Below are 13,778 nucleotides of genomic sequence, written 5' to 3'. Positions count from 1 at the left end.
ATCTGTCAGTTTTAAAAATAGCTTTAAATTACAGCATCCAAATGCATTCAGCTTGCATTCAAAGTTAAAGACAATGCACCCATACAGTCTCTAAAATGAAAGGACGTGGCAGACATGGTTAGACAAAAGCCTGTTCCTTCATTCTGGCAGATGTTCCTGACAAGAGCTTAGGCCCCATCCACACAGAGACGCGTTTAGCTGTATACGCATACATTTTGTATCGTATAGGCGTTTCGTCCACACGGACCCAGCGTTTTGGGAGAGTGAAACCGATATTTTTTTAAACCGGGTCCCAGAGTGGATAAATCTGAAAACGCCGCCCTTGCGTTTTCGTGTGGACAGCGAATCCGTATATTTTCTGAAATGATGACGTCATCAGCCCACGTCTCGCCCCTAGTCAGACCCCGCTACGTCACGTAACAGCAACAAAAACATGAACAAACACTGAACGATTGTCTTTTTATTAACTAACATTAACACAGATTAATAAATGTATTGTTCCATGTTCGTTTGTATACCGGCGCAAGGTTTATGCGCATAGTCCAAGTCTTCTTCTCCATTTTTGGTGTATCTCTGTGGCAGAATTACAGTGCCACATACTGGTCTGGCATTTATACAACAACGTTGTGTCGGTTTTGTGGTTTCATGTGGACGCAGATATTTCTTGAGACGAGGGGGAAAAAAAGATTGGATAGGGAAAGCTCTGGCTTCGTGTGGACGTAGCCTCACTTTGACTGAAACCTCAAAGCTGAACACAATTATCAGGCTTCTGTCAAAACTTCACTCAAGCTCAAGACAACTGACCATAGCATGGTCTGATATTATAAAAAAAGAAAAGGGCATATTTTTTTTATTTCAAGTTGAACATACTGTGAAACATCCTCTATAATAAGAAAATTAAAAAGAATAAACTGTGCCCAAGTTGAGAAAGAAAATGGACAACAGCCACCTTGTTTTCTAAATGGTTACATTCATATTTATCCACGTTCAACATGTAAACATGAGCTAATGGATGGATGGTTAAAGAGTTTCTTGACCTCCTACTCAATCCAAAACTTCAGACCAGACTACAAAAAAAGTCACTGTGTTAGGAAACCACATAAACCACAATTCTCAGGAGAATGACCTTAAAGTGCTGGGATGAAGTAAACCTGATCCTTTGTTTCTCTATTTTACTGGAATGCTTCTAGCTAAATAGAAGGACCTTCAAATGATCAGGTGTTCCTCTTAATCCAGTGTTTTGGATTGAGTGTCAGAATGCAGGATGTCATTCAATCTATCCATTCTGGCTAACAAAGGAAAGAACGTAAAATGGAAAGTAGTAAGTCTGTGAACCAATTCTAATCATATAGTGACAGCCAACCTAAACAAGCAATCTGTGTTGTTTGATACACCACCAATACAGATTTTATTATTTTACTCTTCTAATTAAAAGTCTTCACTAATTATTTCTCATAAGCAAAATGGAAAGCAATACTACTACTGACCAAAGGTGTTTTTTTGAAGCCCTTTCTTAGGTTCCCAGGGCAAAGCTGTGAGGAAAGTTTCTGTAATTAATTAAAAGAAACTAAAGAAACTATAAAAACCAAAACAGTATTCCATAAAAATCCATGACTTTTGTTCTTGTAAATATTCCAAGCATTAAATTAATAACAGGAAATAATAAGAGGAAGTTCCCACAGAACTTGTCTAGATAATGAATTCCTAATTAATATGTAAACATGAACGCCTAGACAGCATCTTAAACAAAAAGTCCTTCTGGAGTCGGTCTTGATTCTAGTCAGCATGAGTGTCTTGAACACTGTTCAACAATCCAGTGCAATGGTCCCTGATTGGATACGACCAGTTAACAACAACAAAAGACCAGGACCTCCTGTCTCCTGACATTAATTGCCCTGTACCCCAGTCTCTTCATCGAATATACCCCTCCTTCAGGCTAGTGGGACAAAAACGGGTGCATTATTATGAGAAAGCTTTAACTGAAGGCGCACTTACTGCATCTAATGGAAAATGACTGATTTGATTTCAAAATGCACATGCTGTTCCACAAAAAGAAAGAGTTAATGAGGCATCAAATGCAGGTGATTAAAACACTGCATGGAAAAGGCGGCAATTAGCATTTTAAATGCAAACAACTCATATTTTCCATCAGGAAGTCAAAGAATCATGTGTTCTACTTTGAAGAGATAAAAAGCAGCATTTACTCTTAAGGAAGGATTACTAGAGGACAAGTAAAAGGTACCAATATCAAGTTATTAACCTTATTTTACTGCACTTACTTGAAAGATTGACTGAAAGATTTATAACTCTTAAATCATTTAAACAGACAGGATTGCATTTTTGTCTGCATATTGTTAAACAATATACAAGTTTAATTGTGACAACAGAGCATACACTAGCCAGTGAATGAAACTGAAGACATTGAAGATCTTCATTTTATTTTTTTAAATAAATAAATGACTGATTATTCAACAGTAAAGACATTTATGATTTCAAATAAATACTATTCTATTGGTCTTCCTATTCATCAACAAATTCTGACAAAAAAGTACCACAGTTTCAACAAAAATACCAAGCAGCCCAACCATTAAAGCCTGATAATAATAAATGTTTCTTGAGCCCATATCAGCAAATTAGAATTATTACTTTCGAAGACATTAAAACTATCTTTTGAAAGACAGACCAGAAATATGTTGTGAAACAGAATTACAAAATCTTCATTGTCAACAACAAACTATATGTACAACTAAAATCTATCAAAAGCTATTTAGAAACCAATCTAAAAGGTCACAGTAACCCATCTACAATATAGTGAGCAATTCTCTATGCTAGAGATGTTTGGTAGGCTTGGAGCAATGGTAAAGGGGGTAGATTAGATTTGCAAACAGTTCTAACCAAGCAGCAAAGTGGAAGTCCCTGTGGATTAGCCCCGTACAAAATAAACTATCATAGGTTTATTGTGGTCTAAGAGGTCACAGACTTCTTGAGGAGCGCAACTGGAATATCAGAAGCCAACAAGGAAGAATTTAAAAATTGTCTGCTGTTGAAATGATGGGTGAATGCATCCAATACATGATGTTTGAAAAGGGAAAGGGCTCCCTTGTTTCAGATACGCCAAACAGAGATTTCATTTCTGACAGTGATATTTGTAGGTTGCTGACAATCCTTTTCACTAGAGCATAATAATGTCTTTGTCAGAGTCTTTTAGAGGCTGTGCATGGCAATGATGCCAACCTGGAAGAATGAGCATGCCAACACACACAATGCACATGGTATACTGCAGTGTTTCTGACTAAAAGCCTTCTGTTAAAGCTTAATTTAAAATCTGCATTTAAAAAAAGAGAGAAAAAAAAGAAGAAATGAAATGAAAAAATGAAAATGCTACAAGAAAAACTATTAATTGGTTAACTACAAGTATTTAATACATGTACCGTTACAGTAAAATACTTGGGAGTAACCTTATAATTTACACTGAAAATAAATAACAGGACATTCAGAAGTCACATCTGATCATTTTTAAGTTTGATTTTTTACCTTCTGTTAAAGCTTAATTTAAAATCTGCATTTAAAAAAAGAGAGAAAAAAAAAAAGAAATGAAATGAAAAAATGAAAATGCTACAAGAAAGACTATTAATTGGTTAACTACAAGTATTTAATACATGTACCGTTACAGTAAAATACTTGGGAGAAACCTCATAATTTACACTGAAAATAAATAACAGGACATTCAGAAGTCACATCTGATCATTTTTAAGTTAGATTTTTTTCTTATTTACATTAAGGCGTGTTACATTTTATGTTGTTTTGTGAATGTTTATGCAATTACTTCAGTGTCACGTCACGTGAGTTGCCCTGGAGTTTTGCTTGTGTATGGCACTGTACACTGTCTAGTATTTGCCACGGTTTATTGATAGGTAACCTTGATTCATTATGTGGCCTTTTATTTGATCTGTACTATTATGGTGGTTTTCAGTCTAATTTAAGGTACAAAGCAGATTTTGTTACTACAACTGCATATGCCTGGATAATGACTTGATATATTCAGTAGTGAAAACATTAGAATCTCATGTTCAATGACTCAAACCACCAGCTTTAGGATATCAGTCATTTACACTGAGGTTATCATGAAAATCAGTTCATACTTCCTCAAATCTGCACAGGAAGGGCGACCATCATAATTACGTCCTGTCAAGTGACCTGAGGACTTGTAGCTACATCTGAAGAGTTTCGGAATTTGCTGGACTTCATGTATACGAGGCAATTTATTTTTTACTAGGGGAGAGTTGTAACAATCATTTTAACCTAACAGAAATGAGCTAAAGGGGTTATAAATATACATGTGTCTCATACACTTTTATACATGACCACTGTATCACACATGACTGAGGTCTGAGAGGTTAGTATATCAAAATTATTTTTTGAAAACTAAGTTTTAATATAATCTTCTTGCACAAATTGTCAAATGTCTATGTTTTCTATTAGTGTAACAAACCATCTTGCAGTCTTAACACCAGCACTCTTTGTACTTATTTAAACTACTTTAATTTGTAACAGACACATATTCTAACAAACAGTATGTGAAAGTTTGAGACACAAAAACACCAAGCTACAGACCTTGAAATAATTGTGTTAGATCACGGTTCTCCCCTACAGGTACTCAGTTATGAAAACCTACCCTAACCATGTAGCAAACAACAGACACAAGCAGACACAATTACAAACGGATAAAACAACTTAAACCTCAAACACACTGTGTAACGGGAACATTTAAGAACGCATTCTTCAAGACGCAAAAACATTTGCAAAAAAACAAATTGGTTGTAGCCTACTTTTTACATCAAGTAGCCTGTATCGAAAAGGGATCACAAAACATCGGGTTACTGAGTATGCTCGACACACAACATGAAAGAAGAAAACACTTTTGCCCACAAAGATGTGACCCTGTTAACCATTAAAATTACACTGTAGCTAATCTCTTATCTTGCAACAAGTAGCCTAACAAGAGTCGCACGCGCAATCCTCCACCGCTTTCATTCCTACGTTAATTCTGCAGCTCAGCTTCAATGTTTCCTATATCATCGTCAGCACTCATTTATTTAACCTGAGAGAAAAAAATGCATCAGCTTAACATATAGCCTACCACAGAAAGACAAGTGTTTGCTGACCTGTTGTAGGTGGATCAGGTTTCGCACGCGCCCTGTGAGCGATGTAAGTCTAGTTTATAAGCATGCGGCCGGCGGTTTTTAAAAAGGAACAATGAATTACCTTTTTTCCAAAGAAGTTTGTTTATACGTCCCTCTCCCGTCCCTGCGCTCCCTTTGTAAAAGTCCCGGTGAAGTGTCCTCTTCGCTCATGCGCACAAGAGCAGCACGAATCGCTTAACTAACTCGACCCGAGACACGATACACGTTCCCTGACGCGAGACTGAGAGCGTGACTTGCACATAACCGAGTACACAAAGGCAGGTGCTCCTCTCACTGCACGATACCAGCAGAGCCACTGGAAGCCACCCACATGTTAGATGTTTCAATTAAAGGATTAGAACGCTTTTTAATTTAAGTTGAATTGGTTATGCTAAAGCTGGATCTCTAGATCTCTTCTGGGGCATTTTCACTTTTTCCTCAAAGCTAACAATAGGCTATACGAACTCTGAAAAGTCGTGACTTTAATGTTGGTTTTACTAAGCCTTAAATGGGATCCAAAACTTTAACTTGAACGTTCTCACTAATACTAGTAGCCTACTGTTTTGAAACTTACTGGGATTTTGAATGATAATGTGTGGCTGAACAAGATATCAGGCAGGAGCCTTGATTGCAGAGATACAGTCATTGTCAAAAGTTGACATGCACCTTGCCGAATCTATAAAATATTAATAATAATTATTAATAATTAACAAAATAAGAGGGATCATAACATTGCCTTTTGTTGTTGTTGTTTTTTATCTAGACCAGACTGCTCTCCTGAAAAAGCACTTTTGCATAAGACATTTGAATTACAGAATAACAAAATGCCCTGTTTAAAATGGACATATAGATTAATTCTGATTGGTACGTGTCATTATCTGGATCATCCACTTTCTTTCATCTTTTTTTTATGATGCGGCTAATCTTGGAGGGTTGAGGTGGGATGTGTGGCTTCATGTAGGCCATTAACATTTTATACAGTATGAGAGAATTTCTGAAAATATTAAAAAGTCTAACAGCATTTTGGATGCTTTCAAACAAACTTGCCAACAGCCACGAGTTCTGTATCTTGCTCTTTACTAATACATTTTTAATGGGCAAATAGCATATATTGCTGTGATTTTAATGTCTATAAAGTCTATTTTAATGTCTATGTTTTTAATTATTTAAAGTTTATGCTGAAATTGGATCATTTATGCTTCTCTGCGAGGAAAGAGTGGCTATTTGAATTCAGAATAATTAATCAGGGCTGACCTCTACTGGTTACTTTAGTTCAGTATGGAGTCACAATTTAAAAAAAAGAAGAAGCATAAATTCAAGAAGTACAAGACTGACTGAGTATCTGAAACAGCTATCCTTACAAAACACCCATTACTGCATATTTCTCATTATGAGGCAAATGCTGATTATTTACTGCTTAAATGTTTTTGCAATGATAATTTCCTATAGCCATGTAGCTCTGATTGTAAAGCATACATGAGTATGTTTGCAAATGTTTTGTGTCTTAAGGGGAACCACTCTAATTGTGTGTTGACCTTTATTTTAAGCTTATGAGGAGAACTGTAAAACATCTGAAATATAGAGGTAAAAGTGCCCAAAGCCTCTCTAAAAAGTAAAAACCAGCCAACAAACCAGCCCGACTACAAGCTAAAACCAACAAACATGGCAGACTGAAGAATGTACTTGCATTTAGTTGACAACTCTGTGGAAAATCATCAACTCTTTTTAGACCGCTCAAATGCAAAAAAATTGGTCAGAAATATTTCAGCTGAGATTAAACGAGTTAACAGAAGTGCCTCCATTCATCCTAAACTGCTTCCACTCGTTGTGTAGTAGTAACTCGGCTCTTCACTGGGTCAGACGGTAGACTCATGATCATGATGACACAAGCGCAGACCATGCACAAGGGGGGCTTTCTTTCACGCCCCCGTTTCCACAATGCATTATTGTTTTGAAACTTCCACGCAGTCAGTCAGTCACACCTCTGAGTCTCTGGCTGTGCACTTCTCATTGGTTTAGCTCTCCATGCACCGCAGGAGCATTTCCGCCTTCATATTTTTGTTTCCGCGCAAGAGCTGCACGAATTAGACATATTATTGAACAGCGAGATTTTTTATAATTTTTTTTACATCAGCAAGAATCTTGAAATCTGCAGTCATGTCAGACCGGGGGTCTATCGACACTAATGTTGTGACTTTGACGACATTTCTGCTTGAAGAGGGCAGAAAAGCCAAAGGCACGGGTGAGCTGACGACCCTGCTGAACGCGATGTGCACGGCTGTGAAAGCCATCTCCAGCGCTGTCAGGAAAGCAGGTATCGCGCACCTGTGAGTATGTTATAGCCTACACAGTCGACTGCGACTCCAAAAAGTTTAGGATGCAAAAACATCTATTTGTTTTATTTTTAATATAAAAACATAAGAAGCATGCAAGAAAATGTCCAGGTCAAAATGAAAAAAGTTATCAATAAAGAAATATTTTGGCTTTTTCTTTTTTTGCGTAATAAAAATGTATACATCATGGTTGCATTTACTGTAATTTTGTGTTTTATCGTTTTTTTATTTAAAAAAATAATGTATAACAGCGTTGTTTTACTGTAGTAAAAATAATGTATCACGATAATGAGAATCATAATTGAAAATGAGATAATCATAATCTAATGAGAATTATAGGCAAATTATGCTAAATTTTCCTGAATATAATGTCACAACGTATCATGTGGGTTCTCAGTGTAAATTTCTTTTCTTTCTGCAAAATATAATTTCTTCTTTCTTTTATTTTTGAGTGAAATATGACCTGGACATTTAAACCTTGACAGTTTTACACATTTTGATGAAAAATTTGGTTTTCTTGCACAATTGCTCATTTAGAATTGCTAGATCATGCTGATTTAAAAAAAATTTTTTTTTTTACAAATTTGTGGTTAGCTTCGGTTTTGAAACTGAACCATGTTGACATTGTAGTGTTGGGAAATACCAGCAAGAAAAAAAAACTGGTTGGTATCTCTAGAGCCTCTTTATATTACAAGTTTGGAAATCTTTCAGTATATATCCATAGGTTATTTATGCAAAAAGTGCTGTAAGTTGTACTATGTTATATTACTTTCTATTACATATATTGCAGTTCTATGAACAAGCATTGAGAAACGGTACCTAAAAAATCCTTTCAGTCCCTCTGATCTGATTCAACTCATGACTTTGGAAAATGTCTGACAGGTACGGCATTGCTGGAAGTACCAATGTGACCGGTGACCAGGTTAAGAAGCTGGACATCCTTTCCAATGACCTTGTCATAAACATGATCAAATCCTCATTCACCTCATGTGTGCTGGTCACTGAGGAACATGAAAGCGCAATCATTGTGGAGCCAGATAGACGGGTAAGAACTGCACGAGTAAGACATTATACACGCTGTCTGAAGAATAACTATACTTTAAGTGTTTAATCACTCCAAACTATTTAATCAAGATATGTTTTGTTTAAAGTGTTTGCCAAAACTTGCCAATGAGTTTACAGTAGCTTTTCACGTTTGATTGCAAGAATGGCAGAGTGTGGGTTCTGCGCAGAGCATGGAGAGCTAGTCACGTGACTCCAACTTATTTTGACAGCTAAGATTAGGTCTTAACTTGTGCATAGTAGTGAAAACATTAGAATCTCATGTTCAATGACTCAAACCACCAGCTTTAGGATATCAGTCATTTACACTTGAGGTTATCATGAAAATCAGTTCATACTTCCTCAAATCTGCACAGGAAGGGCGACCATCATAATTACGTCCTGTCAAGTGACCTGAGGACTTGTAGCTACATCTGAAGAGTTTCGGAATTTGCTGGACTTCATGTATACGAGGCAATTTATTTTTTACTAGGGGAGAGTTGTAACAATCTAATGACTTGATATATTCAGTAGTGAAAACATTAGAATCTCATGTTCAATGACTCAAACCACCAGCTTTAGGATATCAGTCATTTACACTGAGGTTATCATGAAAATCAGTTCATACTTCCTCAAATCTGCACAGGAAGGGCGACCATCATAATTACGTCCTGTCAAGTGACCTGAGGACTTGTAGCTACAGCTGAAGAGTTTCGGAATTTGCTGGACTTCATGTATACGAGGCAATTTATTTTTTACTAGGGGAGAGTTGTAACAATAATTTTAACCTAACAGAAATGAGCTAAAGGGTTATTTATGCAAAAAGTGCTGTAAGTTGTACTATGTTATATTACTTTCTATTACATATATTGCAGTTCTATGAACAAGCATTGAGAAACGGTACCTAAAAAATCCTTTCAGTCCCTCTGATCTGATTCAACTCATGACTTTGGAAAATGTCTGACAGGTACGGCATTGCTGGAAGTACCAATGTGACCGGTGACCAGGTTAAGAAGCTGGACATCCTTTCCAATGACCTTGTCATAAACATGATCAAATCCTCATTCACCTCATGTGTGCTGGTCACTGAGGAACATGAAAGCGCAATCATTGTGGAGCCAGATAGACGGGTAAGAACTGCACGAGTAAGACATTATACACGCTGTCTGAAGAATAACTATACTTTAAGTGTTTAATCACTCCAAACTATTTAATCAAGATATGTTTTGTTTAAAGTGTTTGCCAAAACTTGCCAATGAGTTTACAGTAGCTTTTCACGTTTGATTGCAAGAATGGCAGAGTGTGGGTTCTGCGCAGAGCATGGAGAGCTAGTCACGTGACTCCAACTTATTTTGACAGCTAAGATTAGGTCTTAACTTGTGCATATAGTGAAATTCAGAACTTTGTCTGCATTGTTGGCCAGAAACCCATACTGAATCTAATCTGACATCTGTGGAAAGGACACTGAGAGACATGTGCTAAGATGTATTATGAATAGTCAGAAAAAAATGGGAAATCAAGGACGTTTTAAAGGCCTTTCCATCCTGAATATTACACAGAAGTTAATAAAAACTAAAAAATCCATGGAAATTTAATTTTGAATAAAAAGGTTTCTTAGTTCTCAACTCAAGAAAACATTCTATAAAATGATTACAAAATCCTTGTCAAGTAATCATGAATGACTGATAAAGTCTTGGAAATATATTAATCAAAAGCTTTGGAAACGCTCTATAACTTAAAATCAGACATAAGTCAGGCATAAATATATCTTGTTTTAAGGATGAGTGATGATTCAATAAGGAGTTGAGTGTAGTAAGGTTGTGGAAAGGTCAAATGTCCTCATATTATTGAGCAACATCATCATTAATCATTAAATGACTATGACAAGATGCACTACTTTAGTAATATTTATTTAACCGAATCCTCTTCCATGTGTTTAAGGGTAAATACGTTGTTTGCTTTGACCCTCTTGATGGTTCATCCAACATTGACTGTCTTGCTTCGATCGGGACCATCTTTGCCATCTACAGGAAGGTATGACGGCATATATTTAATAGATTTGCAGAAATACATTGCTGAAATAATTGATGTGTTCACAGTGCACAGACAGCGAGCCGTCTGAGAAGGATGCCCTGCAACCTGGCAGAAACCTAGTGGCTGCTGGATACGCTCTATACGGCAGTGCCACCATGATTGTCCTCTCCACTGGTCAGGGAGTCAACTGCTTCATGTTAGATCCAGTGAGTCCGTTTTACTCTTCATACACAGTTATCAATTGTAGGATCATTTAGCAATAAATCGGTCGGTACAGTTTATTCAGTCTACACAAAGCAAACAAAGAACTTAATTTTGTGTAGTAAATCATTTGTAGCATGAAATGACATGATTCATAAAGCTTGGAGACATTGTTCAAAACAGTGTAGTAGCTTTTTTATTTTAATGTCTTGCCCTAATTTATGAAGTATATTACAGTAAATGTGTCTTCTTTTTCCTCGTCTGCTTCTTAAGGACGAATCAGAGTTATTGCTGTGGTAAATGGCAGCATGTCCTGTCCATATGCAATAAGTTCTAAATAACCCCTGCATTAATTCATTTATCATGTTATTTATTGTAACATCAGGCTATTGGCGAGTTCATTTTGGTTGATAGAGATGTGAAGATTAAGAAGAAAGGCAAGATCTACAGTCTGAATGAAGGTTATGCCCTTTATTTTGATCCTGCTGTCACAGAGTACCTGCAGAAGAAAAAGTTTCCAGAGGTTCAGTATGCAATTAAATAAACCTTTTCATTTATAACAAATCAATTCATTATAAAAGCTGAACAAATGTACACATTTCGGATACACCTCAATCACATTTTTCATAATCAAAACCATGGTCCATCAAAAAAATTAATAATATTATAATATCCAGCTACTAGAGGACACATTTATAGTATAGCTATTAAAATGTGTTCAGGATGGCAGTGCACCCTATGGAGCGCGTTATGTAGGCTCAATGGTGGCAGATGTGCATCGAACGCTTGTTTACGGAGGAATCTTCCTTTACCCTGCAAATGTGAAGAGCCCCAAAGGAAAGGTACTTCATCTAAACATTGTTTACATTTACATGACTTTGCTTATGTATATATATATATATATGTATGTATGCATTGTCTAGGAGTATATGAGTATTGTTTAGGTCGATGGATCATTGCTCTTCAAAGATTTTTCATTGATAAAACTCTCAGCCCAAAAAGTAGAAAGTTGCTCTAAAATGTCTGAATGCATTTAATAAAATACCTTTCTGAGCCAATTTGCTGTTGGTTTTAACTAGTAAGTTCCAAGGGGTTCCTCTCAAGTACAGAGTAACCACAGCAGTTTGTCACATGATCCACTATGTTTGACTATATGTGCTAATTGATATTTACTGTTCATATATTCACTTAAAAGTGTCCATATCGTTTTAGGGACACTGTACTATTTAGTGAAGTACATGAATGAAGTAAAGACATGAAAAGTATGTATATATATGACCTTTGCTCCAGTTCTTTTGTTTGGTGTCACATCTACAGGTGTGTCAGTGTTTACTCTCTCTTACCCACATGGCCTGGGCTGAAAATGGATCAGTTACAGTTACATTGTAGATTCTTGAGTAAAAACCATTGTGCCATGCTATCATTTCACAATATCATAATTCAAATACCTTGGCGAGAAGAAACCTTTATACTCGCATGCGAGTCTTCATTGACTTGATCATCACATCCACAACAAGGCCTGTAGAGGGAGCTGTAGCACCCTGTTGCTAATAGAAGGAAGCCCTAAATGTGACCCTAGACCAGTCATAAGGGTCCATTTTTGATTTATACATCATCTGAAAGCTGAATACATAAGCTTTCCATTGAAGTATGGTTTGTTAGGATAGGACAATATTTGGCCGATATACAACTATTTGAATATCTAGAATCTGAGGGTGCAAAAAAAATCTAAATATTGAGAAAATTGCCTTTAAAGTTGTCCAAATGAAGTTCTTAGCTATGCATATTACTAACCAAAAATTAAGTTTTGATACATTTACAGTAGGGAATTTATAAAATATCTTCCTTTACTTAATATCCTAAGGATTTTTGGCATAAAAGAAAAATCTATAATTTTGACCCATACAATGCATTGTTGGCTATTGCTACAAATATACCTGTGCTACTTAAGACTGGTTTTGTGCTCCAGGGTTACAAATATTCTTGAATAAATATGGGAGGAGGCTGAAAGAGAGTTGTAAAACTTTTTGTATTCCACCTTCTTCAGCTCCGACTGCTCTATGAGTGCAACCCCATGGCCTTCATCATGGAGCAGGCCGGAGGGATGGCCACCACAGGGACCACCAACATCCTGGACATCCAGCCCGAGAGCCTCCATCAGCGGGAACCTGTGGTCATGGGTTCCCCTGATGATGTCCAAGAGTACATCTCCATCTTTCAGAAACATCATAAATAAAAAGCAATAGTCAGAATGAGAAATTATAAAGAAGATACATATACTTGACACTCCAAAATAAGATACCAAAGTATATTCTTACCCCTAAAACCAAATTATTTTATACACTTTATACCTCCATGAAGAAATATAAGAAGAATTTTTGAGGACAAGTGTTTTTTTTACACCAGTAAAGTAGAAGATTTACTTTGAGGTCGTTTTTTATAGAAACGCAGTGTTTTCCGCATTAGACAATCTACCTGAGTGTTATCGGCAGTTGAAATTGTTGATGGCCAAAAAGACAAGAAGCAAATTCATGGCGGCAATGAGGAAGACTTGAATTTAAGTTGATTTTGTTTCTGTCTGTTCAGACCAAATAATCACTTGTGCCTTATTGCACCCTATTGAGGGAAGCTGTGAATAAACTTCTTGGTGAAACCAGACTTTGTGAGATATGTGCTGTGTTAACAACTCATACATGATTTATAATGTGCAAACACAACATTACAACTACTGAAATTCTGTACAATGCTCACATTTCAGTAAGCCTCTGAGGACACAATAATATCACCTTTGAATGAAAAAAATGCTACTTTTCCTTCATCATACCTAATGTATTCCTATATAAACACAGATTTTAATAAAGGACATGATGTACAACAAGTTCAAGCAACCAAATGAAGAGCAGATTACCTTTTCTGTAAAGGCCAATAGGCGCAAAGACATTTTGACTGCTGACATTTGAGATGCATATCTGTTTATAAATTATAC

At 36.3% G+C, this 13,778-nt stretch overlaps 2 protein-coding genes across 3 annotated transcripts in view; one reads left to right on the top strand and one right to left on the bottom strand.

Moving 5' to 3' along the window:
- The window catches only part of LOC107557614 (KN motif and ankyrin repeat domain-containing protein 1-like), a 48,431-nt gene extending 43,043 nt beyond the window's left edge, over positions 1–5,388 (bottom strand). For both annotated transcript variants that reach the window (XM_016241092.1, XM_016241094.1), the window contains exon 1: positions 5,266–5,388. In XM_016241092.1, the coding sequence (XP_016096578.1) occupies positions 5,266–5,354 (89 nt within the window). In that variant the 5' untranslated portion in view covers positions 5,355–5,388. The remainder of the gene's footprint in view (positions 1–5,265) is intronic.
- A 1,791-nt stretch (positions 5,389–7,179) lies between these two features.
- On the top strand, positions 7,180–13,566 carry fbp1a (fructose-1,6-bisphosphatase 1a). Its single transcript, XM_016241091.1, has 7 exons — positions 7,180–7,510; positions 8,399–8,561; positions 10,499–10,591; positions 10,657–10,797; positions 11,178–11,315; positions 11,515–11,634; positions 12,840–13,566. The coding sequence occupies exons 1-7, from the start codon at positions 7,341–7,343 to the stop codon at positions 13,026–13,028; spliced, it is 1,014 nt and encodes a 337-aa protein (XP_016096577.1). The 5' UTR covers positions 7,180–7,340; the 3' UTR covers positions 13,029–13,566.
- The last annotated feature ends 212 nt before the right edge of the window (positions 13,567–13,778 follow it).

The sequence above is a fragment of the Sinocyclocheilus grahami genome, unplaced genomic scaffold (genome assembly GCF_001515645.1).
Source record: "Sinocyclocheilus grahami isolate Dianchi unplaced genomic scaffold, SAMN03320097.WGS_v1.1 scaffold611.1, whole genome shotgun sequence".
Lineage (NCBI taxonomy): Eukaryota > Metazoa > Chordata > Actinopteri > Cypriniformes > Cyprinidae > Sinocyclocheilus > Sinocyclocheilus grahami.
This window is presented reverse-complemented; position numbering and strand designations above follow the sequence as displayed.